This window comes from Catharus ustulatus, chromosome Z, assembly GCF_009819885.2.
Source record: "Catharus ustulatus isolate bCatUst1 chromosome Z, bCatUst1.pri.v2, whole genome shotgun sequence".
NCBI lineage: Eukaryota > Metazoa > Chordata > Aves > Passeriformes > Turdidae > Catharus > Catharus ustulatus.
Window position 1 is genome coordinate 39,909,919 of NC_046262.2, and position 24,125 is coordinate 39,934,043.

The following is a 24,125-nucleotide window of genomic DNA, read 5'->3' on the forward strand; positions in this document are numbered from 1 at the left end:
TAAGATAAAATACCGCATCTGAATTCATTTTTATCTTCAATTTTTTAAAATTAAAATCTCAAATTATCCTTTTTACTGTTTCAAAATATGCAATCAGGCAAGGCATAATTTGGTTTCTCCCTACCTCTCCTGGAGCTTTAGGGATGTCTCCACAGCTAATTGCTTTACAGACAATATGGTATACTTAACAGAGTGATTTTGAATATTTCAGAAACCACTGCAGATAAGTCTTCCTTTGTATACTGACAAAGCGGAACAGCGTCTCCCAACTTTGGCTTCAGAAACAATTAAAGCAGAAAGGGCTTCCTTGGAAGAGGATAAAGTTTAGCTGCAGCAGGACCACTCTAAACTGTGCAGGAATATGCCAGCATCAATATCAAGCAGCATACTTGACAACTTAGGTTGGAGAGATGAGCAGAGATAGACCACATGAAATTCATCAAAAGCAAATGCAGGGTCTTGAACTGGGGAGGAATAACCCCAAGCACCAGCACAGGCTGGGGCTGATCTGCCAGATCTCTTCGTTGTGGAGGACCTGCGGGTTCTGGGGGGACATGTTGCCCATCAGCCAGCAGTATGCCCTGGTGGCCAAGGACAGTGGTGTTTTGGGGTGCATTAGGAAGAGCATTGCCAGCAGGGCAAGCCAAGTGATCCTGTCCTTCTACTCAGCCCAGGTGAGGCACAACTGGAGTGCCAGTTCTCAGCTCCTCAGGACAAGAGAGACATGGAGCTCCTGAAGAGACACCAGAAGAGAGCTAGAGAGTTGCTTCAGAGTCTGGAGAATCTTGCAAGAAAAGGCTGAGGGAGCTGGGCCTGTTCAGCCTGGAGAAGAGATGACTGAGAGGGAATGTCATCAATGTCTGTGAGTATCTGAAGAGAGGACACCAAGAAGATGGAGCCAGGCTCTGCTCAGCAATAGGACAAAGGCAATGGGCAGAAACTGATGCACAGAAAGTTTTATCTGAACACAAGGAAGAACTTCTTTACTGTGCGGATGACCATGCACTGCAACAGATTGCCTGGAGAGGTTTTGGAGTCACCTTCACTGGAGGTAATTCAAGAAGTACTTGGATACAATCCTGTGCCATGTGCTCTAGGATGACCCCTCTTGAGCAGGGAGGCTGAACCACATGACCTACTGCAGTGCCTTTCAACCCGATTCATTCTGTGATACCCAGTGATACTTTTAAGAGTATTTATTCTTTTTCCTAAATATGTGGCACTGGGGAAAAAAACATCCATGACAAAACAAGTCAAGAATTTGGTAGTAAGGACCCCTGTGAAAGCCATAAAATTAAAATAAAAAGGACTGAAATATGCAAGTTTCATTGTTTTAAAGATGTTTCATGCATACCTGCTTTTATACCACGTTTTCCGCTTGCTCACCCCTTTGTTTCCTTTATAAAATTTATATATATTTGTAACAGTTCTTACTTACATACCACTGTTAGTACTGTGAAGCTATGTGGGAGATCCTTGCTGCAACCACACTATTCCTGCTGCCTGCCTCTTGGTTAAACCCCTTCCCTTGATACTAAGTGTGTCTATTGTTTCTGTACATGGTAACTCCATAAAATACAGGATGCCTCTTCCTCTGTGTTGGTAGAGCTTTTAGCTTAACTGGGCTTTAGGCCCTATTGTCATAGACAATAATTAACAGAGTAAGGCAAGCCACATGTTCAAAGAAGTCTGAAAGCAGCCAACGTTTCAAACTATTACCAAAATTGTGCACACTCCTCACCAAATGCATCTTCAACACCAATTGTCAAATATAGTCTTCAACTAACATTTAACAGCATAGTTTCCTGTGCCAACAAAGTTCTGTGCTCACACGTACCATTTCTTTTTGTGGCTCTGAAGAAGAGCTCCATTTTTAACATGGGCTCATACTATTCCTGAACAACACAACTTCGTAGTGTAATTGGAAAAGAATTTATACACAAGCTCTAACCTGATTTGACTTCACAGGATAGAGAAAATACCAGTTACAAGATCACACTAATTACAAGATAATAAGCATGGTAATTAGTAGTATCAACTATGCTAGCTAATGGCAATATTAGTCATGCCAGAATACAATCAATCTTCATGTCTTTTATTTCTTTGTCATTGGCATCTAGTGATCAATCAAAAGGTGGTTTGTAAACCTAGTTTTTCAACTGTGAGCAGTCTAGACACCACTTGTTAGACCGAGTTTTGTTCTCAATGTTTCAAGTACTCCTTACATGGAGCAACTGCTCCAAATAATTGCCACTGATGTCAGGTTTGGTAGCAAAACACTAGTGGTGGATTCGTTTTTAAAGTATTCAGGAATTACACTCAGTATCTTTTTATTTTCAGGACTTGTCTTAAGTATAATTGTTAAAGGTGTTAAACATTAATAGTCCTGAAATATTGCCTGAATAAGCTGCTACAAAAATACTCCTTTATGTAAACTTTAGTTTGGTGAGAATCACAGTCGTATTTTTACACTAAGTTTCCTTTTTAGTAACAAATAAAATTCATTAATGACTCACAAGTAAATACTTGGCTTATGTTTAATGTCAAATAAAACAAGCCTCCAATATTCATAAATATCAGGCTATCCATTGTTTCCTTGACAAGAGCAGTCCAGAGTGATTTATTATAAATGCGAAGGAAGATGTTAGTGTGCCATGCTGTAATGCATTTGGACAGATGCTATTTGTCAGAAAACAGCTCTTCTTTCAAGAAATAAGTAGATTTTGGGTAAATATAAAGCAAGAAACCAAAAAATCGGTTTATGCTAGTATGATGTTCTGGTTTACTTTCTTTAGGCTGTAATGGTGCATCCTCAGTCCCTGGAAAAGCTGTCATGTTTGCAAGTAAAAGTGAGAATAGTCAACAATGATGACAATCCACAGATCTTTAACAAAGTGCAGTTAAATTGAAGAGCTCTCCAGATCACTATTACATCAGTAGGAAACTTGAACCATATTGTGCACAACAACAAAATATTGAAAACAACCAAAAAACCCTCAAATGCTGCTGTACATTTTAAGCATTTGCTTACGCCTTCAGTTTTCCTGATCAGAAAAAAAAATATTCCTTTTCTAGTATTTGCAAAGTAATGTGTAATTTCATTGTTTACATCTATATATCTATAAATATGTATCTGCATATCTCAGATCTTCTCAAACTGAGCTGTTAAAATAGTGGTTTTATCTGGATTCAAGACACATACTTAAACCTAACCAAAGTGGCATATTGGTGTTAGACTCAGCCTTCCCTTGGTTACTGCAGATAGACATAGGCAGAAAGTCCTTCCTGGACACAGGTAGTGTGGATGCAATCCTCTCAACAGAAGACCCTGAACTCGATCTGGCTGTGTCAGAGATATTTTCTATTATGTTCCTAACAATGCTAATATGTTACAATTACTCAGAAAAACTGAGATTTCTCAGTTTCAGCAGCTTTTAATACTTTAAAAAACATTTCCATCAGACCTGCTCTAAATGAGTTTGCAATTCACAAGGGCAAGTAGGCATTCAAGTGTCATATAGGCTCCTGAGACCAGTATTTGTGACCCTACATTTTCTGATAATAGGCATTTGCTACCAAAAATCAGGAAAAATAAAAGAACTCCTTAACACCAGTGTAGCATTAAGAAGCAGGCATTCTTTATTCAGCCAGATGCACGAAGGGATATCTCCTCCAGAAAACGTGCATGCTGAGTACAGAAAAAGTTCCTGTTTGTATGCTATTCCTTAGACACATATTCATCAGTTTTCTTGGAATAAACAAACATGGATAATGATTTCCCTGAAACCAACCTGTGCATGCATTCTTCTGTTCTGGGGGTCTCTTTGGGGATCCCTGGTGTTCAGCAACCCCAAAGTCTTACCTGACCACCTTGTGAACTGGCAAAATTTGGCACAACTGAGCTGGCTACTTTCCAGTAACTGTTCCTACAGAGTAAGCATTGTGTGGTTCTACAAGCCAGTGGTTTTTGAAGAGTAAGCATTGCATTAGCCCACCAGGTGCAAGCGATTTTTTATCTGACAATGCATTCACAAAACTAAGCCAAATATTTCCCCTCAGGATGATTTTCAAACAACATTTCCAAATTCCCTGCCTAGGATCATTTGCCCAGTGGAGAAAGAAGGTCCCTGTAATCCATGGATAAGAGAAATTTGTTTGCTATTTCTGCTGGTTCACGATGATCTGAATCCAAAATTCCCACCACCCTTGAGAACGCCCTAGAAAATGCAACTGGAAGTTCTGGAAGAGACTCCCCATTGTTGCTGGCAGTGGTTTTCCATGTTGCATAAGTAATTAAATATTCATGGGGTTGTTTCAGTGCTCAAAATCACTGGAAATGTTTCACGGCTCTCATTTTATTAGCAGAAGTAACAGAATAACTTCCCACTGAGGTACATCCTAGGATTGCCTGGGAGCCTGCACCCAGATAGCCCTGTCACATGGAATGCGCTAAACAGTGATGAGCTGTTCCAAGAGCTTAATCATTCATTGCCAGTCCAAACGACTGAATGAAGTGTCTAATCACAAATTTTTTATTTATGCTTTAAGTTTTTATTTATGCTCTAAGAAGAAGGTACTGGGATTATGACTCCCTTGAAGATCAGTGACATGGGCCCACCTCAGGGTGCAAACAAAAAGTGTGTGTCTCCATGTGGGTATTTCAACGTGCCCATCAGAGCTGGTATAAATGGCTGGGCAATCCCGACACTGCACAACACCACCAGTAACCACACCAGTACAGTTCCTACCCATCTTCCCCCCACACACGGGGAGAATCACAAAATAGTTAGGGTTGTAAGGGATGTCTGGAGATGATCCAGTCCAACCCCGACCCCCCACCGCCACCCAGGCAGGGCCACTTACAGCAGGTTACATAGAAACACGTCCATGTGGGTTTTGAGTATCTCCAGAGAGAGAAACCCTGCATCTCCAGTGCAGCCTGTTCCAGTGTTCTTCCACCTTCAATTTAAATGAAGTTCTTCCTTATACTGAAATGAAATTTCTCATGTTTATGGCCACTGGTCCTCTTGCTGTGCTGGGCACCACTAAAAAGTCTGGCACCATCTTCCTGGCCGCCACCTTTGAGATATTTGTATGTATTTTGCTAAGATTCCTTCTCAAATTTCTCCGAACTATACAGGCCCAGCATGTGTAGTCTCTCGTCATAAGAGAGGTGCTCCAGACCCTAAATCGTATTTGTGGTCCTCCGCTGGACCCTCTCCAGTAGCTCCTTGTCTCTGTTTTACTGAGGAGCCCAGAACTGGACACAGCACTCCAGATTCGGCCTCAGCAGGGCCGAGCAGACGGACAGCACCATCTCCCTCAACCTCCTCCTACACTCCTCCCGATGCATCCTAGGACCGCTGGCCCTCCTGGCCACAAGGGCTCTTACGGCTGACGGGCAACTTGTCATGCACCAAACCGAGCTGTAGCTGGGGAGGCGAGGCCAGCTCTGTTGGCAGCAGACGCGTTGCCGCGGTTACCGGGCACGGCGCGGCGCGGTGCGGGGCGGGCCCGGCCCGGCCCGATGAGCTCATCCGCGGGCGCCGCGGCCCGGCAGGGGCGGGGCGGCGGGGCCGGCGCCGGGCGCGGGCGGGTGGCGGCAGCGACAGCGGCAGCAGCAGTGGGGCCGGGCAGGGTTCCCGCACACGCCCCGGGAGCCGGCACGCAGGCGGGGCAGTGGCCGCCGCTGTAAGTGTTCTTTCCCTGTCCGTGCCCCCCGTCCCCGTGCTCCCGGCCGGGCCCTGCCGCGCTCCCTGCAGGGGCTGGCGTCCCGGTGCTGCCGCGCTTCCCGCCGCTCCGCCGCGCCTCGTGCGAGGGCGCTGCTGGAAGTGACAGCACTTTGCGTCCCTGCCTTTCCTTACGAACTGAGCGGCTGCACCCGGAGCGTAGGGAGCAGTGGAGAGGGAGGAATGCAAAGCAGTAGGGAGCGTGCGGCCGGCAATTGCCGCTTTTTCACGCAGCTTTGAGTCAGTGGCCTTCCTGTGGGCTTCTGGTGTCCTGAAAGAGCTTTAAACGTGATGTCTTCAACCCTTTCAAAGGTGATTAATGAACTGTCCCACTCGTTGGCCTCTGTAACAGTGGAAACATGTAGGTGAAACTCCTGTGTTAATAAATGATGGTGCGTAATTCATCTGAGGATTTCAGCTCAGTTGCATGTTAGGTCCTTTACTCAGGAAAATGCTTAAGATTGCAGAGGTCTAGTTAAGTGGCTGAGGTGGCTTGCCAGTGTCAACATTGGAAAGACTTTTTCTGATTCCAGCCCTAAATATTTAGTTCTTTGACATTGTAGGTGGTATTTGTTAACAACAGCTGCATTAAGTCAAAAACAGTCATTCTGTTTCAGCACAGATTTTATTTGCATGCTTCCTATGTACGAATATCATAAGACATGCATGCTCCATGTCCTGAGAGTCAGTCACACACAAACCTTTCCTGGTGTATTTTGAGTGGAAATAAAATCCAAGGTTGTTCCGTGCCTCTTTAATGTTGTTCAGCATCTCTGTAGAATCACTCACTTTGAGGGGACCACTGCAGATCATATAGTCCCTGTTCAAGCAGGGTTAGGTATAGCAAATTACCCAGGCCCATGTCCACCTTGAAATCATTTTGTAAAATAAGAACTGTAAAGTTCTGTCCTTACACAAATGTTAGTCATGGGGTTTGTTTTGTTTTTGTGGAGTTGGTGGTGGTGTTTTGTTTTTTCATGTTGATTTTATTTTTATATTTTTGTTTGTTTTCATAAACAAGGTAATGGTAAATTTGGGGGCAGAAAATTTTAAAACACACATTTGGTCTCTCTTTAAATATTTTAGGTATTTGGTCATTACTGTAATACAAATAATTGTCAATGGAGTAAGGATGGGTTAAGGGCAGTATCAGGATACACTTCCTAGCTCTGCCAGTGTTAAGTTATGCTTCTTTTTCAGTCTTAGGTGTTTTTCATTGGGAATTAGTATTTTGGGGGCAGAAGGGGACTTCTTTTTTTGGTATTTCTCTTCTTATTTAGGCTGAAAAAAAGAGTTTTCTCTCTTGGCTTGTAATTTCAGCTCATAGAAATAAATTTCCCTTGCTGCTAATTTGCTACTGTAGTTGCTAAAGAAGGTGTTCCATTATGTTTATTATTCCTATAGTTTTCAGACTTAAATGGAGACTTCTGGAATGGTACCAATTGTTTTATCAAGGGATATCAGTGATTGAATTAATTTTCACATCAAAGCCTCATTACGAAATGCGCTGTTTTTCTTGTGACGCAGGGCGAGATCTGTGAACTCTCTTCTATGGATTGTTTTATACAATAGTTTAACATGAGCAAATGTTTATGTTAGTTTGTTTAAGCCTTGCTTTCATCTACAGAACCCATTCTTGCATTAAAAAGGCTTAAGATCTCTTCAGTATTTGTCTTACATGTGTGTGGGGTGGGGAGGGGAAGTTTGTAATTACCAAAATAATGTACTCATATTACTTGCTGTTTAAAGAGTAAAATTATTGTTGATGCTGGTGGTCAAAACTGAGTTCTTACTCAGATCTTAGTGTATTATATTGTGTGGAAAATGTATAAACGTGGATTTGGAAGAAGCTTCCTTGAAAGCAGTTTAAAGGGTATTAGTTATAAACCTAATTATTAAAGAGAATGTATATCCAAAAGGCACTTTTTTTTTCATTTTTAAGTTTCTTTAAATGCTGAGTAGAGAGCATTATAGCCTTAATTCTAATACCTGCTTGTTGAAAGCAATTCAATTACCTTTTTTGTACAGGTGAGTAAAATGATGCTTGGCTGAAGGTGAAGAGAGTCCAAACATGGCTTTATTTCCCTGGCATAGAAAGCTGTATGTGTCTGGATGTTAGCCAGTGGCATGTAGGTAAAGTCTGTGTCACTAAAATTCTTCTACACCTTTTGAAGAATACAGCAAGTACATAACACAAACAGGTGGGTCTCTGTGCTTCAGAGATCTTTGTAGATCAGGGTATTAGCTTTCATTACCAGCTCAGGTGCATGTGCCACAATGCCTGCTTGAGTGACTGTGCATGGAAATAGCTATCTCTGTTGAGTTTGATCAAAATAGATGATTCTGGCAGAACTGGCTGCTGGCAGAAATATCTTCAAATAGGCCTAAGATAAATTGGTAGGGTTCGTCTGTAGTTTGCTGGAAAACTCAATCTCCATAAATTTCTATGGAGTTACTTAAATGGTCTATTATTTCAGGGAATGAGTTTGTGTGAGGTGTGAAAAACAAAAGCTGAGATTGAAATGGGCACTGCCTTAGGGATTGATGCCTGCTACGTGTGTCAGCATTTTTGTGTGAGTTTTTGTGACTCTGATTTTGCACAATAAAAAATAGTGGTGTGGTTTGGAAGGTATTCAAATGTTTGCAACAGCTCTATGTTGAGAGTTTTCCAGGGCTTGGCAGATATCAAGTACAGAGCTGTAGCTGCTTGGATTGATTGGAGACTTGATCTTCTATCATTCAGCACTTTCTTTCATTAACCTTTGTTTTCTAAGATTTTGGAAATGCATGAAAAGTGACAGCTGCAGTTGTGCTCTGAAACAAGACATTTTTTGTGTGTACTTTATGTTTGGCATACACCTCCATGACAGGATGCAGGACTGTCTTAGGCAGCTGTGTTTTGTGCCTGCCCTTTGCAGTTGTGTGAGCCGTGACGGCGTCACATGTAAGGCAGTCCTTTGCTGGCCGGTGTTGCAGGCGTGTGCTTGGAAAGGGAGTGGATAATTCAGTGCATTCTTGATAGTATGTTTCTGGCTCCTGACATTATATTATGAAGTCGTCTCTAATGACCATGCATCTTCTGTTCTTCAAGGTGGGTTTGTTTGGAGTTTTTTTAAAAGTTTGTAAGCCTTTCACTTACTTCCATCTAGTAGTGCCTCTGATGGACGTTTCAGCAAGTTCAGAGGGTTTTCTAATTTTCTCATGTGGATCGTTACTGTTGGAGTGGAGTTAGACTGGAGTAGCTAGCTGTCAGCATTCAAAAGAACAGCTTCTTGGAATAATGAAATATCGATACCAGGTATCATAATTGATCAATGTCGTTTTTAATGTGCTGTTTACAAGTCTAACTAGACTCCTTTGTATAACAGCTCTCCTCCCCCTTTTCCTGATTCACCATTTGAAATGGGTATTCTGGGTACTTCAGCTGTCCCTGGTGGTTTTTTCCTCAACTTTCACTGGACAGAATTATATTTCCAAGTTCTTCCCTATCTCTTTATTTTCTTTTTCCTTTTAACTGTTAAACCTGAGACTGTGAGTTACTGTGTACTGCCTATCAAAAAGAAGCTTTTTTTTCTACAGACATTTTTAGGAAGTGTAATCTTTTCTACTTTGCAACCATGTTTTATGTTGCTTGGAAACTTTTTTTCTTTGTATTTGGTGTCAGAGACCTGTGTTTCTAATTCAGGCTAATGCTTTTTGTATTGAGTGGAAAACAATGTTATACAAATATAATTCCCTGAAGGATCGTATCTCTCCTGTTTCCCATTCTTTGTGTCTTTTGTGCAACACTATTATGTGCTGGTGATAAAGATTGACTCTATTAATGTTGGCCACCATCTACTGTTATTGTTTATTCTTTTGTGAACATCTGTCTTCAAAAATATTAAAACATATAATCAAATAATCAGCTTTCCCTGTAGTTTTATTGCTTTTATTACTTACAAAATGTACTTACAAAGTACATTTAATAAGAAAGATGCATTGAATTTAAGATCTATCTTTAAAATATTCTAGTAATTTTTTATATCTCTCTGTGGAAGAAGTATGACATGAAACACTGTTTATGAAATGATCACCAGGACTTTGTAGCAGCATTGCAATTTCTAATTTTTTTTTTTCATGCCTGGAGTCAGCTAGTTGACCTCCTTTTCTAAAGGTGAAATGCATTAATTGCACAGAAATGACAACCAGTTTCCCATATTATGGGCGTAATACAGCAAAAAATATTACAGAAGACAAGGTTGGATAAGAGATATATTTCAAAAAGTATGTAAAAAATAATGTGTCTTTTCTGTGATGCCAGTACCTTGATATATGTGTAAGAACACATCATACCAAATCCTATTAATACTTCTCAGAGCAGCATATTTATGAAGCAGTAGTAAAAGATGTACTGTTTGCATACACAAAGCTCAAATATGTGCAGAGAACTTTCACGGTGTGCAGCAAGGGTTTTGCTTCAGAAGGTGAGGTAGCAGGTTTCCTGTATTATATCAACACCATGATTAGGATTTGTTCTCTTAAACTGTTAAGGAAAAATGAAATTAAGTACATAATGAAAGACAAATGCTAGACTAAATTAGTTACATGAATGTACACAGTTTGGGAGTTAAGTTTTTTACACTCGATCTCAATCTGTACTCAGTTTGTCACAAAAAATATAGGAAAGAATTCGGCCTTTGTAGGAAAGAATCCTTCCTTCGTTTACCTAGGCTTGACTTGCAAATTTGCATGGCATTGCAGCTCTTTTTGATTCTGCTTAGGATTTTGATAGGCTGTATTTTAGTACCTGCAGTAGTAATCATTTTGGAGGGATAATAATACTGTGATTTGTTTACATTTTTTGGGAAGACCTGATTGAAGAAAAGACACCATAAAGTTATATTTAATCAAATGCAGTTGGAATCAAATGGCGAATAAAATCATACAGCCTGTTCAGTTAAACTCCCCAAATTATAACATATTTATGAAAAGACATCACAGTCTGTACAAAGAAGTGCATGGGGTTTACATATTTGATGGTTTCGCAGGTACCTTTTTCCTCCTCACCAGTCCCTACTACCTCTCATTACAACTTTTTGTTTCTGTGAGTGCACACATACTTTCTCTGTCTGTCCTCTCAGTGGTTTAGTCATGTAACACCAATGAGGGACAGTCTAAGTGTAGATGCTAAATTTCAAACAAAGGATCAGTATGTTGTTTTACAACACTGTTGAACTAGCATTACTGATTGAAAGCCAATGTACGGATACCTAGACTTTAAACAAAAATAACAAAGTTGGCATAGTTTCCAACATAACAAAATATATACATAAAAATAATTTTGTCCTCTTCAGTTATGTGTTTTTAGAATGGTCCTTTTAAAAAATTTGTGGAAAAGATCATTACCTTTTAACTCTGATACTGCATTCTGTTATAATTTCTATCCTCTTCTTTTGCTGAAGTGCATCCTTCCTTTACCAATTTTTGATTGCATTTTTTTTTCACTTAGCTTTATTTCTGGCTTGCTTTAGTGTGATTCTTGTGTTATTTGTTTCGTTGCTACAGATGGTCATTAACTGCCATGGTCTTTGACTTTTGCCTTGATAATTGTCTATTTAAGTGTTCACTGTCTATTTCAGCATCCGAATAAATGGTTCGTTCCTGTTGGTTCTTCTTGAATAAAACTGGTAATTTCCTGAAGTGGTTGAAGTTCTATATTTAATAAGCCAACCAGAGCCTGAAGGAGGAGCAGATACCCATCTTGTCTGGGACACAAGCGTTTATCCATGCATTTGAATGTCATAAAATTAGCAGTGCTGTTCATGACAATGCATCTGTTCATCTCATGTCAAGTTAATTTTTATGTAACATGACCTTGAGCCCAAATGAAACATTATATTTCTAGCTCTTAATTAGATGACTATCATGTATATGTATTAAAATACCTCTACTCAGTTATTCTAAATTTTGGAATAACCCTACATTGGCTTTTTGGGAGGGGGTTGTTATGTTTTGTTTTTGTTTTTTTAGTTTAGTTTGGTTTTGTTTTTTTTCTTAATTTCCCCCCACTATAAATGCTGTATGTTTTCAAAAAGAACATCCTTTTACCATCACATTTCTTGCTTATAAAGCAGGTTAAATAAAACAAGGTTAAAATGCACAACTGTTTTGGAACTCTTAATATTTGCTTTAAAAAGAAATCTTGAAAATACTTTATGTTAGCACTTATAATTCTATAGATTTTGAGCTGATATAATTGTGAAGTTGGGAAAATAATAGTTTAAAGGCAGTGTATGTTGTTCATATTTCATAAAGACTGGTAATTTTAGAGAGTGATTTTTATTGCATATGTGCTCAGCTGATTTACTGCATAGAGGGGTAACATTACCTGCACACAAGGGACCACCCTAAATCCTCTAGAATGTAATTACAGAAAACCTTTTCAATTAGAGCAAATATATATCTGTAGAGAAAATAATGAAAGCACACTTTGAATGTAGTACTATTTTTAATGTTTTGTATTAATATTTTATGTATGTGCCAGAGAACTTAACTAATTACAGTAATTTCATGACTGTAAGGCGCACCCTTTTGACTAAAATTTTGACCCGAACCCAGAAGTGCACCTTATAATCCAGTGCACCTTATGGTTGTGAAATTAGTGTAAGTCCTTTTGGTTTAGTTTAGTAAATATTGTGAAATTCTGTGGCTGAAGATTATTAGTGTTGTTTGAAGTGCCTTAAAGAAAAGAAAATATTCTGGCATTCTATTGAAAGTGTAGAGTACACTGTTTCCTGGGAGTATATTTTGGTATTCTTATACTTAAAATTGCATATTTTTGTTCTATTCTCTGCTTTTTCATTTGTTTTTCATTTAGTGTTTCAGTTCAGTAACAAAAAAAGGAGCTCTACAGAACAGATAAATCAATCACTTTTTTCCAGTTTTTGAAAATTAGTTCACTGTAATGTTTGAAGTACATGGAGGATAGTTGTATTTGCAAGACAACTTAATTGTTTTTGCTTGTCTTTTCTCCATGCCCCTCTAGGGAGGAGCTGCCTATATGTGCTGTACACACCCAGTCAGGATCTGGGATATAACAGGTAATCTTCCTTAATTGCCTCATCCCAAGGCTAGCCTCTTCTCCCTACACTTATGTGCATAGGATAGTACTTACATTTTATCAAAGGTGTCAATATTATATTATAAATATTTACAAATTAAAAACCAAAGTTTGAATGTTTGTTCAGCGTTAGATTTTTCTCCACCAAGTCACCTTACTTCTTTTCTCGATCACCAATAAATACTTGACCTGCTAGCAGCCATGAGGTTTTGGTAGTCAGAAAAAAATCCAGGGAATATCAAGTTCAGTCCATGGCATTACACACAGACTTTATAGATGCATTGCTTATGTTGCCTGAATTTACTGAGCTATTTCAGTGAAGGAGAACCTGATATGAACTTGTTGCCTTGGTATGTTTGCAGAAGTACTGAAAGTTTGTTAAAAATTAAAAGGAAGGTTTTTCTCAGCTTGCCTTCTAAGTCAGCTCTGAAGGAGCTGTTTCTAACAGCTAGAAAACCACTGAGGTTGGGAGATACTTGGTACGTTTTTGTGCTTTGTGTGAAACTAGTTTAGGGAACTGTATGGACAATTTCTTGCCCTGAGTCTTTTACTTAATGATAGTAGCTTGATTCCTACAAAAAAGATACAGCAAGTCTTTGAGGAGTCTGAGTTTACCTCTATGCTGACTTTGAGAACTATATAAAAATTGTTTTTGGACAGTGAAGTCTGTGACGAGGTGTACAACTGTGAAACAATGTCACAATGGAGTATCTGTTTTCTTAAGGAACTTAGAGGCACTTAAAGCACTTAGAATCTACCTATCATGGTAGGGAGAGAGCTGGCATTGGTATTTCATCCTCTGATATCTATTCCTATCTAGAAAGCAAATAGAAAGGACTTAAGTGGGCTAAAAGTGCATGACTTTGGCTCAATGATCATTGCAAAACAGAGAATGCATGTCAATTTAACTTTGTCATGAACTTCTGCCTGTTGTTGCAACAAATGTTGGTACATTTTAATATTTTTGTGCCTTTATAGATATTTACGTATTTTTCAGTGAAAATACTTTTTGTTCTCTGTAAGGCACTATTCTGAGTGTTGTGAGTCTCCAGCTACAAAAATGTAATTATATACCTTAAGCATTTAATTATAGGTTTAAAAAATCTTCATGAGCAATCTCCAAGGAATACTTGGAATGTACTCCTTGTAAATTGGCTCATTTTCTTGTAAGTGGTGATACGAGAGTGGTTGTAATTTGGAAAGTATATTAATCTCTAGACAAGCATTGTATATAAGAATTTATTACTCTAAAAATTTGAGACCTATGAGGTGATTTAGACTTGCTCTCTTTATTTAAAGTCCCAGCAGAAATATATCACTATCTTTTGATATATTTGGTTGTTTCCATTTGTTTATGAAAGCTGTCTAGAAATACTTTCATTTGAGTTTTTATCTGAAAAATACAGCCACTGGTCCTTGACAGCAAATCCTGAAGCAAGCAGATGCCATTCTAGCCTGATGCCATTGTGTAGAGATACAATCCGCCTTTGATAAAGGCAGCTGAACTTTAAGTAGATTTAGAATCAGTGTGCTTCAGAAATGGTTGTGAGATGATTTTGTTTCTTTAATTTTGTTTCTTTTTTTTTTTCTTTTTAGACTGCAAGAAGTGGAGAAACTGCAATTTTGATATTCTAATCTAATTCAAAATTATTTTGGCACTGGGAGGATGAATATTCTCCTTTTGGAGTCATTATATATCAGAATTATCTAAGGCTTTGTAAAACTGTTGCCCAACAGGAGAATATGGAGACACAGCTAGACCCCATGAAGGATGACTTGCCACTAATGGCAAACACTAGCTACATGCTTGTAAAGCACTATGTATTGGACTTGGATGTGGATTTTAAAAGTAAAATTATTGAAGGCAGCATAGTTTTGTTCTTTGAGACTGGGAGCCAGTACAAGAAAACCAACAGTGCTGGCGAGGAATCCTGCCAGTCACAGTTTGATGAAACCTCTAAAATGAGGACATCTGAACCCTGCTACATTCCTATCATAAATGTGAGTACCTGTTCATCTAAAACGGAATGTAATGATTTTGCTGTCAGTGGTAAAGAAGAGGAAGCTACTTCTGATGAAAATAGTAGCCATAGCAACAATGAACAGGATTCTGGGATTTCTAGTTCAAAGGACTGCTGTGACATAGAGAATCATGGAAACAAGGATTTTCTGCTGGTATTGGACTGCTGTGATTTATCTGTGCTAAAGGTTGAAGAGGTAGATGTTGCTGCTGTGTCAGGCATTGAAAAATTTACAAGGTCTGCCAAGCTAACTGGTGTTTCAAAGGAGCTGGAAAATCTCAGGAATCAGATTGTACATGAACTTTTGACTTTACCTGCAGATCGCTGGAAGGAACAGCTATATTATTTTACTCACTGTAGCCAGGCACCTGGCTGTGGAGAGCTTCTGTTTAGTACTGGCACCTGGAGCTTGGAGATAAGGAAATCAGGAATTCAGACTCCAGCAGACTTTCCTCATGCAATTAGAATATGGTACAAAACCAAACCAGAGGGAAGATCTGTTACATGGACCACAGATCAGAGTGGCAGGTATCTAACTGTTTGCTGAAAGTTTTGTATGCAGTAAATTTAAATATGTCCAAGGAGAATTGTATGATTGCTGAGCAGCTGTGAAGACAATGAGTGCACTCTTCCACAGTATTCATTTCATCCTTGATTTGAATCCTTTTGCTGTCCTAGTCTCTGCTCATGAAAACTTAATGGACTTGAAGATCTCATGCCTGTCTTTTTGAATGGGAGTAAATAACTTATGTGTATTTCAATAAATGTGTGTGGGGAATGGGAAATTATCGTTTAGGGAAAGAAAGGGTGTGAACTACAGGTTACTTTGAGGTTACCTGTACTACAGGTTACTGTAGAAGTTACAGCTCTTTTTCCTTCCTGGTTTACACAGCATAAAGTTCAATATACACAACATTTAATAGAATTACTTCACAATTAGTCCTTTATCAATATTGTTATCAACTTAGAAGTACAGTCTTTTCCTGTTAGTCTCTCATAATCAACTTTCCAAATCTCCTTCATCTGTAATGTTAAGAACATTGATGATAGCAAATGAACTGCAAACTGAAAGAATAATTGGCGTTATATCTAGTGTTAGTGAAAAGGACATGGTATTGTACTGAAATCTTCAATATAAGCCTTTTATAGAAGGGAAACTGCAATCCACCCTTGACTTCTACAACTGTAATTGTTTTATTGCAATGTTGAAAGGTGGATTTTAATGGGTGTTGTTTCTTTATGATGTCTAAAAAGCAGGAACAAAGTTGGAAGATAAGGAACTAATTTAACCTAATTGAATACTTGCTTTTCTTTCCCAATCAGTTACGTAGAAGGTTATTTATTACCTTTTATTTCAGTTATATTCATATAAATTAAGTCTTTTCACTAGCATCTATGTTGGTGAGGAAAATGAGGCCTTTTAATTGTATTTGTGGTGGCTAGGGAATTCTGCTGTTTATCTGTGAGCACCGTCAAGTCCAGAAGTGTCTCAATCATGTTCGTTATTTCTTTCTCTTCCTTTCCTTACTCTCTGAGGTGTTATTTTTGATATGAATTTAGGAAATATAACTGTGGAGATAAGATAAAGGACCCTGCATGATTCAGTGAATCAGCAAAAGCCATGTATTGTGCCTCTAAACATTGTTTATGTTTACTGGTTATCTTTGATTATGCAGTTACGCATTATTTTATTGGTTGCTCCACTTTGTCCATGCATCTTTTGATTGGCAGCTTGATATTGTCCATGAGGCAAGCACACACCTTTTTTCTCCATCTAATTGGTTGATACTATAAGCATTATATCACTCAGATTGACACCCCTATGTTCTGTCAACAACTTTCTGCTTCTTCTTTCCTTTTGCACCATCAGCTTTTTTTACCCACAGAGATTACCTATTTCAGAAGGTTTAGGCTGGTTCATTTAGTACATGTCCATTTTCCTGTAAATATGATCCTACATGTAACTCTATATAGTACTCTTTTGTCTGAAAATTTTGACTGCATGTGAAGGTAGAGCAATTGTCCATGATCACATATCTGTGTCTACCAGCCCTACTATGTAATATTAGCAACACTCAGCATTTGAGCATTTGAATGTTTCTGTTAAGCATCTAAATAATGAACAATTTTGACTCTCTATAACCCTTTTCACTGCAAAGTGTTGTTTTTACTTTAGTGACATTTAATGGCAGTTGTACACAAATGGATGGAATTTTATGGATCAATAATGGAGCAGAAAAAGCAGGTTTGACATAGATCTAGCAGTTTGTTGGTATAAAATATAAAAACAGATTTATTTTCTAGCCTGTGCAGGGTATTCCAAAAACGAATGCTTGTCAGAAAGTAAGTTCTCATAGCACAGTCATTAGAATCTTTCTTGGTGTATTTTTAAAATCAAAATCTCTATGTGATGAGCCCATAAGCATAGTGCTAAATCTCATATGGTCATAGGAGGAGTCTTCAAATTGTTCCAAATTACATATCTGGTGCTTTTTTTTCAGATGTCAAGTTCTTTGCAGAGGGCTCTATACTGTGGTTCCAACCCTGAGGAAAAGTAAATAACAAAGTACACACACTGTGTAACCATTTCAATGTTTCCTGTAATTTAACACTAATACAGTGTTTTCAAATTTAGCCTGGGCAAGGTTTATCAAGACTTCTATTTTATTTGTTTAAAAGAATAATGTATTGTAATACACAAAAAGCCTAGTTGAAACAGAGCTTTGTGGGATGAGTTCAGTCAAGATCAGATATGTGTATACAAACATGTTATCACAGCAGGACATGCTTCTGTTTGTAGTAGAGAGCGGAACCCATGGAATTTTAGCATTTCCCTGAGTCTGAGCTTTTGGGGCCAAACAAAAAAGGCAACCGCAGGGCTGACTTGTGCTAATGGAAAGAGGGAAGGAAAGACCAGGAAGCCTAACAAAATACTCTTGATGAAAGGGACACTTTTGACCTCTCTAAACTTGGATACTAGTTACTTCCATGACTGGTATGATGACATAGGTGTGTGTACAGCTGGATCATAAGGCATATTAGGGAGCTTATCTAATTGAAGGTAAGTAGAGGGGGAAAGAGAATAGAAGAGAATAACGTGTTTGGAGAATATTACTGAGGTTAGTTTGGATGGTAGAGTTATTTACTAAAAGTTAGAAAATGTGTCATGAAAAGAGATGTTTGTTTTTCAGTGTTTGTTTTTCATGAGTTAGCATGGTTCCGTGCTCCTGGAAGCTGGAAATGCAGAAAGGGAATAAAGAATTTGGTTTTCTTTATAGGTGAGGTAATATAAAATAGTCCAGCACCCTGGTAGGTCATAGACCAAAGGCTATTTGAGCTAATTGAGGCTATCCTCGACTGTGGGGAATCTCTGCTGTTATTTAATTTAATTTTATTCCCAGTAATGGTAACATGGGAATATAAATATTTGAGTAATTAATGAAATATTTTGAAGTTCACTGGACTATTCATGTGATATGCAGTGACTTCTATAGACTGACAAATGATATGAATAGAATGGAAAAGTAAAACAAACAAAACCACAAAAAAACCCGCAAAACCCCCAAAAGCAACTACAAACAAAAACACCAAAAAAAGCCAAACCAAAACCAAACAAAATAGGCAAGCCCTGAGTACAAAATAAATGGATCTGATATTCCTGAAATGTTCAAGGCAACAAACAAATATATGTAAAAAAATTAAATTATCTCCTTTGAATTAGTTATTCTAATTAAAAGGAAGACAATGAGAAGGATGGGTATGATTGACTGGTGTTTTGTTCAGCAGTAAAAAGTAAACAAGTGCCCTGATTTGGAGGACAGGTGTGTGCTAAGAAAGGCAGTAGCCTCTCTTTGAAATGGAGAGTGTAAACCCCCTCCCTCCAAATTATTATAATTTTGAAACTAAGGGGATCTCAGGCAAAGATATGGGATTAGGAACAACAGTTCTTTAGTAGGAAAATTAAAATAGATATACAGTACTACAAAGAAACAAACTCCAAACCCTAACAAAGTCAGAGTACAACCTGACACCCTGTCAGGCAGTGTGTTGGCAGCAGTCCCAGTAAATTGTGGCTGCAGTCCCCTTGCAGTGACAGATGTGGTTAAGTTGAAGCAGTGCTCCTGTAGGAGGTGCAGTTTCCCTCCGGAGCTCCAGTGGTGAGGTGGAGAGATTCAGTTTTCCTCTGAAATCCATTGGGAAAAGGGCTTAGTGTCCCAAAATCTCTGTTTTTATCTTGGTAAGAAATGTTGGGCTCTTCCCCCTGGCTGGAGCAACTTCCAATGGGATGAAGTAATTTTATCAGTCCCACAGTGGGACTCAATGGGCCATTAGCAGAAAATGACTCGCTGGAGGAAGGATGGGTTGTGAAAAGATAAAGAACAATGCCCCGCCTGGTTTCAATGGATGGCCCATTAACAGAATATCTCCCACGGAGATAAGGATCAGTGCTCCACCTGGTCTCATCAGATGATGATAGAATAGATACTTTTGATCACATCCTGTGTTGTAACCCAAGACAACAAGAATACCTGCTCTGATGGAATCTGATGACAGTCACTGGCACCTTGCAGATATGTAAACTGATAGGGCAGAGTAAAAAAGATCTTGTGATTGAGGTCCTGTTGCTCTGACAATGTACAGTAATTTCACAATTATAAACCACACTGTTTTGACTAAAATTTTGGTCCCAACCCGGAAACGCGGCTTACACTCAGGAGCGGCCAATATATGAACAAAGTTTGGAAATTTGCCAACCTGGAAGTGCGAGCTTGCAGCACCCCCGAGCTGAGCTGGAGCCCGTCCGGCCCTGGCAGTGGAGCAGTGGCAGCACTCCCCAGCTCCGGTGGCAGGGCAGCAGCCGGGCAACGGCACCTCCACCTACAGGGCCGTTCCAAGCGGCTTCGCCAGACTCGCAGCCTCTGACACCCGGCAGGCCCAGGCTCCGCACTCCCGCCTGCTGCCGCGCAGCACCTGGGGCAGGACACGGGCCCAGCCGGCGAGCAGCAGGGCCCGCCTGATGCCGGCACCACCCTGGCACCAGGCCGGGCCGGCACAGCACTCGGGGAGGCGGGGGTACTCTGCCGCTCGCCAGGAAACTTTCCCGCCTGTGTCCCCTGCTACCTCCAACAACCTGGGACAGCACGTCCCCAGCCCACCCGGCCCCGCTGCCCTCGCCCTGCTGGGCCGCGCCCTCCCTCACCTGGGCGAGAGCGGAGCTGCCAGGTTTAATAAAAGTGAGTGATTTTTCTCTGTATTTTTTTTTAGTTTTTAGGCTGTGTTTAAAGGCTACCCTGCTCCTTGAAAAATGTTTGCAAATTGAGCACCTGCCAGTAAACCCTGCGATTGTGTGATTGTTACTAATTCGTTACTTTGTTGCACGCGGGTTCTTGCTGTGAACGAAAGTGCGGTTTATAATCTCGTGCGGTTTATAATCTTGAAATTACTGTAATTTAGAGTAAGGAAGAGCTGCAAATACCAGTGTTTTTACAGGGATTAGTCTTGTAGTTGAAGGAGGGTGCCTTCTAACATCCTTAAATGGAGACAGCTTTTTCAGAAATAGGGAATGTAATTTTTCAAATACAGGAAAGGGATAACATTTCTGTGCTGGGAATTTTCCTTGATGAAGCCCTAGATGTTAGACAAAGCAGGTTGACATGGGTGGGCCTTAGGCTATGTTTCAGGTGTTTGACGGCAGGTATCTCAAGGCCTGCAGATTCCTGTTCAGAGAATAGATTATCAACTAAACATTTATTATGAGCTTGAAGATGGTGTCAATTCATTGTTATAGGGGTTAGGCTTACATGGGAGGGGGAGATCTGCCAAGAGCTGGTTTGAACTGATTTTGTTGTGTTGTAAAGATATGTATACTACTGATGAGTTACAATTGCATTAATCAAATTTTCATCAGAGAGATTACTAAACAGCAGACAGTCCCAAATCTCCTCTTGGGGCAAAACCAAATGTTTCCACAACTAGTACTTGATTTCCCCAGTAGTCTGGGTGGCTGTTCACTTGGGAATATTTACCCATATTTCTCATGGTCTTCTTTTAGTTAGGACAACTGATTCAGAAGAGATAATTTAAACTTTTTCCAAATATTTGTTTGTTGCATTCCACATTTCCAGGAATATCAAATCCATTTATATTTTTATTTTTTGTTTACTTGTCATAAAGTTGTCCAGAGGCATGACCAGAGATGTCACTTCTGTGAATGTTTTTCAGATGCTTGTTCTTCCAGTGTAACAAGTAATTAGATAAATATTCTGAGTTCTCTGCTTATCTTTCTTTTGCTGCATGAAATTTTCTTAACACTTGAAACCTATCTTGACAACAATTATGTTTGGCATAAATGTTACATAAGTAGGTGATTTGATTATTACAAGACTATTAAAAGTTGAATATCGGGGTGGAAGGGATGAGAAGTAGAAAAAGGAAAGGAACTGTAAAGTTTCTTGCTAGGATGAATGAGATAAATGATTGAAAAAGGGCTAATATGGGTATCAATTGACAAAAGCAGTCTAAACCAAATTATACTTTGCTATTATGTCATATGCTTTGGTTAGCTGGTTATTTTTCTGGATCAAATGAAGAAACTGATCAATATCAGGATAAGAATTGTATTTCTGGTCCTCTTTATATGCTGGAATTGTGCTATCTGACCCCAAACAAAGACAATTATCAGCTGCAGTGGATATCCCAAAGTAACATTGCACTATTATCAATGCTCTAAAAAGAAATTACCACTGTAAAAGAAGTTTAACAAGTATCTAATGAAGGCAGATACAATTGTTCTTCTGATGATTTCCTTTAAAAATTTAGAAATTACATGTTTCATTACTATTCTTCTTAGCAGAATGACATAATTGGGTATGTTAAGATATGAAATAATGAAGTTAATAAATATACCTGGACAAAAATTGTGTTAAAATGGGTGAGGAGTCGAAAGAAGTCCTAGTTCTGAAGAACAGATTATGTACTTGGCCAGTCTTTCTCCACTTATTTAACTCACTTTCTACTTGTAGAACTTGTGAGTTCTACAGTAGAGATTTGTGACCTTCCTGTGCATATTTTAGCATTAAAATGTCTTAAGGAAAAGAAAAAGCTACTGGTCTAGGAGGCTTAGACATAAACCTGAAGGAGCAGCTTAAGTGCTAGCATTAAGCATATATGTTCACTGAGTTTCATTTTCCCCATCTGTGAAATGGTATTGACATTATCTATAAAATACATTATGGTCTGTAGGCAAAAGTGGTCTCTGAGAGCAAGTGACACTAATGTTCTTGGTAGCATCTATTCTCTGTAATGTTTATATTGTATTTGACAATTTGACACAGCATTATAACATTTAGTTTAGCTCTGTTCTGCCAGCCAAAGTTTCCTCTGTCATTGTGGCATTTCCCTCTACAGAATATGAAGATCCCCTATACTGCTCCTAAGAGTGGATTGTACCAATAGCACCTGGCAAAACAGTGCATGGATCTTTGGAAAAATGTGTGTAGCAGTAATCACTAATCCCGCCTTTCCTCTACTAGGATCTTTTTCTATAAACCTGTGTATTTTGATAAAGTTTTCATGAATGAGAAGTCACCTTTTCGTACCTTTCCAGCACATACGTGTTTTAGGGTAAATAATAAGCCCACTAGCTCTTGACTAACATTACTAGGAGGAAGCAGGTCTTCCTGGAACGTGAAAAAACAGGTTCCTCATTTTTCCTGTGAGCTCATTGCCATGCACTCTTTGTTTTTATGGGAGAAAAGCCAATTATTTTATGTATATCAGAGTTGGTTTCAGATTCAGTTTTAGGAGTTTAATTCCAACTAAGTTACAGTAATTTCACGAATACAAGCTGCACCAATTTGACTAAGATTTTGCTCCTAAACCGGAAATGCGGCCAATATTCAGGAGCGGCTAATATGTGAATAATTTTCTGACATTTACAACCTCAGAAGTGCCAGCCAGTGTCGAGCCGAGTAGCTGCAAAGTCGGCATTTTGTGATTGTTATAAATTGCTACTCTGTTGGGCCGCGGGTGGAGCCTGGCTCCCTGCAGGCAGCACGGGGGGCGGGGAGAGAGGCGGGAGAGCTCCCTACCACAGCCCGGGGGACAGACGGGGGGGCCCTGCGCCGCCATTGCTGTGGCTCGGGGAGGAGAGGGGGGACCCGGGCCGCCATTGCCGCGGCTCTGGGAGGCGGCGGGGGACCCGGGCCGCCCCTGCCGCGGCTCGGGGAGGCGGCGGGGGGCTCCGTCCCTGCCTGCCACCACAGGGCAGCGCCGGGCAGTGGTGACCAAGCCCAGTGGCAGCGGCGGCTGGCCCCCAGTGGCCCTGCCGAGCGGCAGCGCCGGGCTGGGCTACCTGGCTCCGTCAGCAGCCCCTAGCGGGCCGAACCTGCACAGCCTTAGCTGAGCCAGTAAACCCCGCCCTGCCGCCGTTCTGTTACTATTTGGCAACTTTGTTGCACGCGGGTCCTCGCTGCGAACGACAGAGCGGCTTATATTCAGGTGCAGCTTATTTATGGACAAAAACCAAAATATTTGCCAACACCTAGAGATGCGGCTTATACTCAGTGCGGCTTGTATTCGTGAATTTACTGTAATTAAAAATCCATGCAGATTAGTGGTCTATCACATTTAGCTGTACATTGTGTTTTACTGTTTAAAAGATAACCAGTTGGCTTTCTCTCCACTGCAGTTACCTGAACTTTTCTCGATATCTAGGTCCTTCTCTATTCATTCCATTACATGATGGGGGAAGTTAGATTATTTTCTTTTTTGCTTATGTGTGTTAACAATGTGCCTACTTAAACTGCAGCTTTCATCCTGTTTTCCTGGAAGATCCACTAGCAATAGCAAGTTAGAAAAGGTAATGAAAGATCTTGTTACCTTCCCAGCTGTAGCTAAGTGGCTAATAAGAAATTTATTGACATGAAATATTGCAGCTGAAAACGGAAAGGGGTAGTAGACTGCGAAGTTCTGTTGGGGAGAGGGTTGAAGTAGTTACTGCTACAAAAAGGGCAGTACTACAAGGAAAACTGCAATGTAAGCAAGAAGGAACTGAAGCTGATAGCATAGAAATTAATTCTTATTATATGCCCTGTGGTTGAAATTCTCAAAGACAGATGAGCTAGTGTGCGCTACCTCTAAGATTCAATGTAAAAATGTCGGGATTTATTGAGGCTTGGACTAATGGAGACTCATAACTAGATCTACTGCTGAGTTTGCATGAACCTCCAGATTGCTAATCCAGGAGACTGGATTCATGATAGTGAAAGCACT

The 24,125-nt window shown here is 39.8% G+C and overlaps 2 protein-coding genes across 16 annotated transcripts in view; one reads left to right on the top strand and one right to left on the bottom strand.

The window, feature by feature from the left end:
- The window catches only part of LOC117010921 (fructose-1,6-bisphosphatase 1), a 37,583-nt gene extending 32,077 nt beyond the window's left edge, over positions 1-5,506 (bottom strand). The window contains exon 1 of the mRNA XM_033086015.2: positions 4,864-5,506. Within this exon, the coding sequence (XP_032941906.1) occupies positions 4,864-4,889 (26 nt within the window). The 5' untranslated portion in view covers positions 4,890-5,506. The remainder of the gene's footprint in view (positions 1-4,863) is intronic.
- A 101-nt stretch (positions 5,507-5,607) lies between these two features.
- LOC117011070 (aminopeptidase O (putative)) overlaps positions 5,608-24,125 on the top strand; it is a 386,126-nt gene continuing 367,608 nt past the window's right edge. For all 15 annotated transcript variants that reach the window (XR_004420849.1, XR_004420847.1, XR_004420848.2 and 12 more), the window contains exons 1-3: positions 5,608-5,691; positions 12,757-12,811; positions 14,428-15,380. Coding sequence is in view for 10 of the 15 variants with exons in the window: in XM_033086311.1 (XP_032942202.1) it covers positions 14,575-15,380 (806 nt within the window). In the remaining 5 variants the exon portion in view is untranslated. The remainder of the gene's footprint in view (positions 5,692-12,756; positions 12,812-14,427; positions 15,381-24,125) is intronic.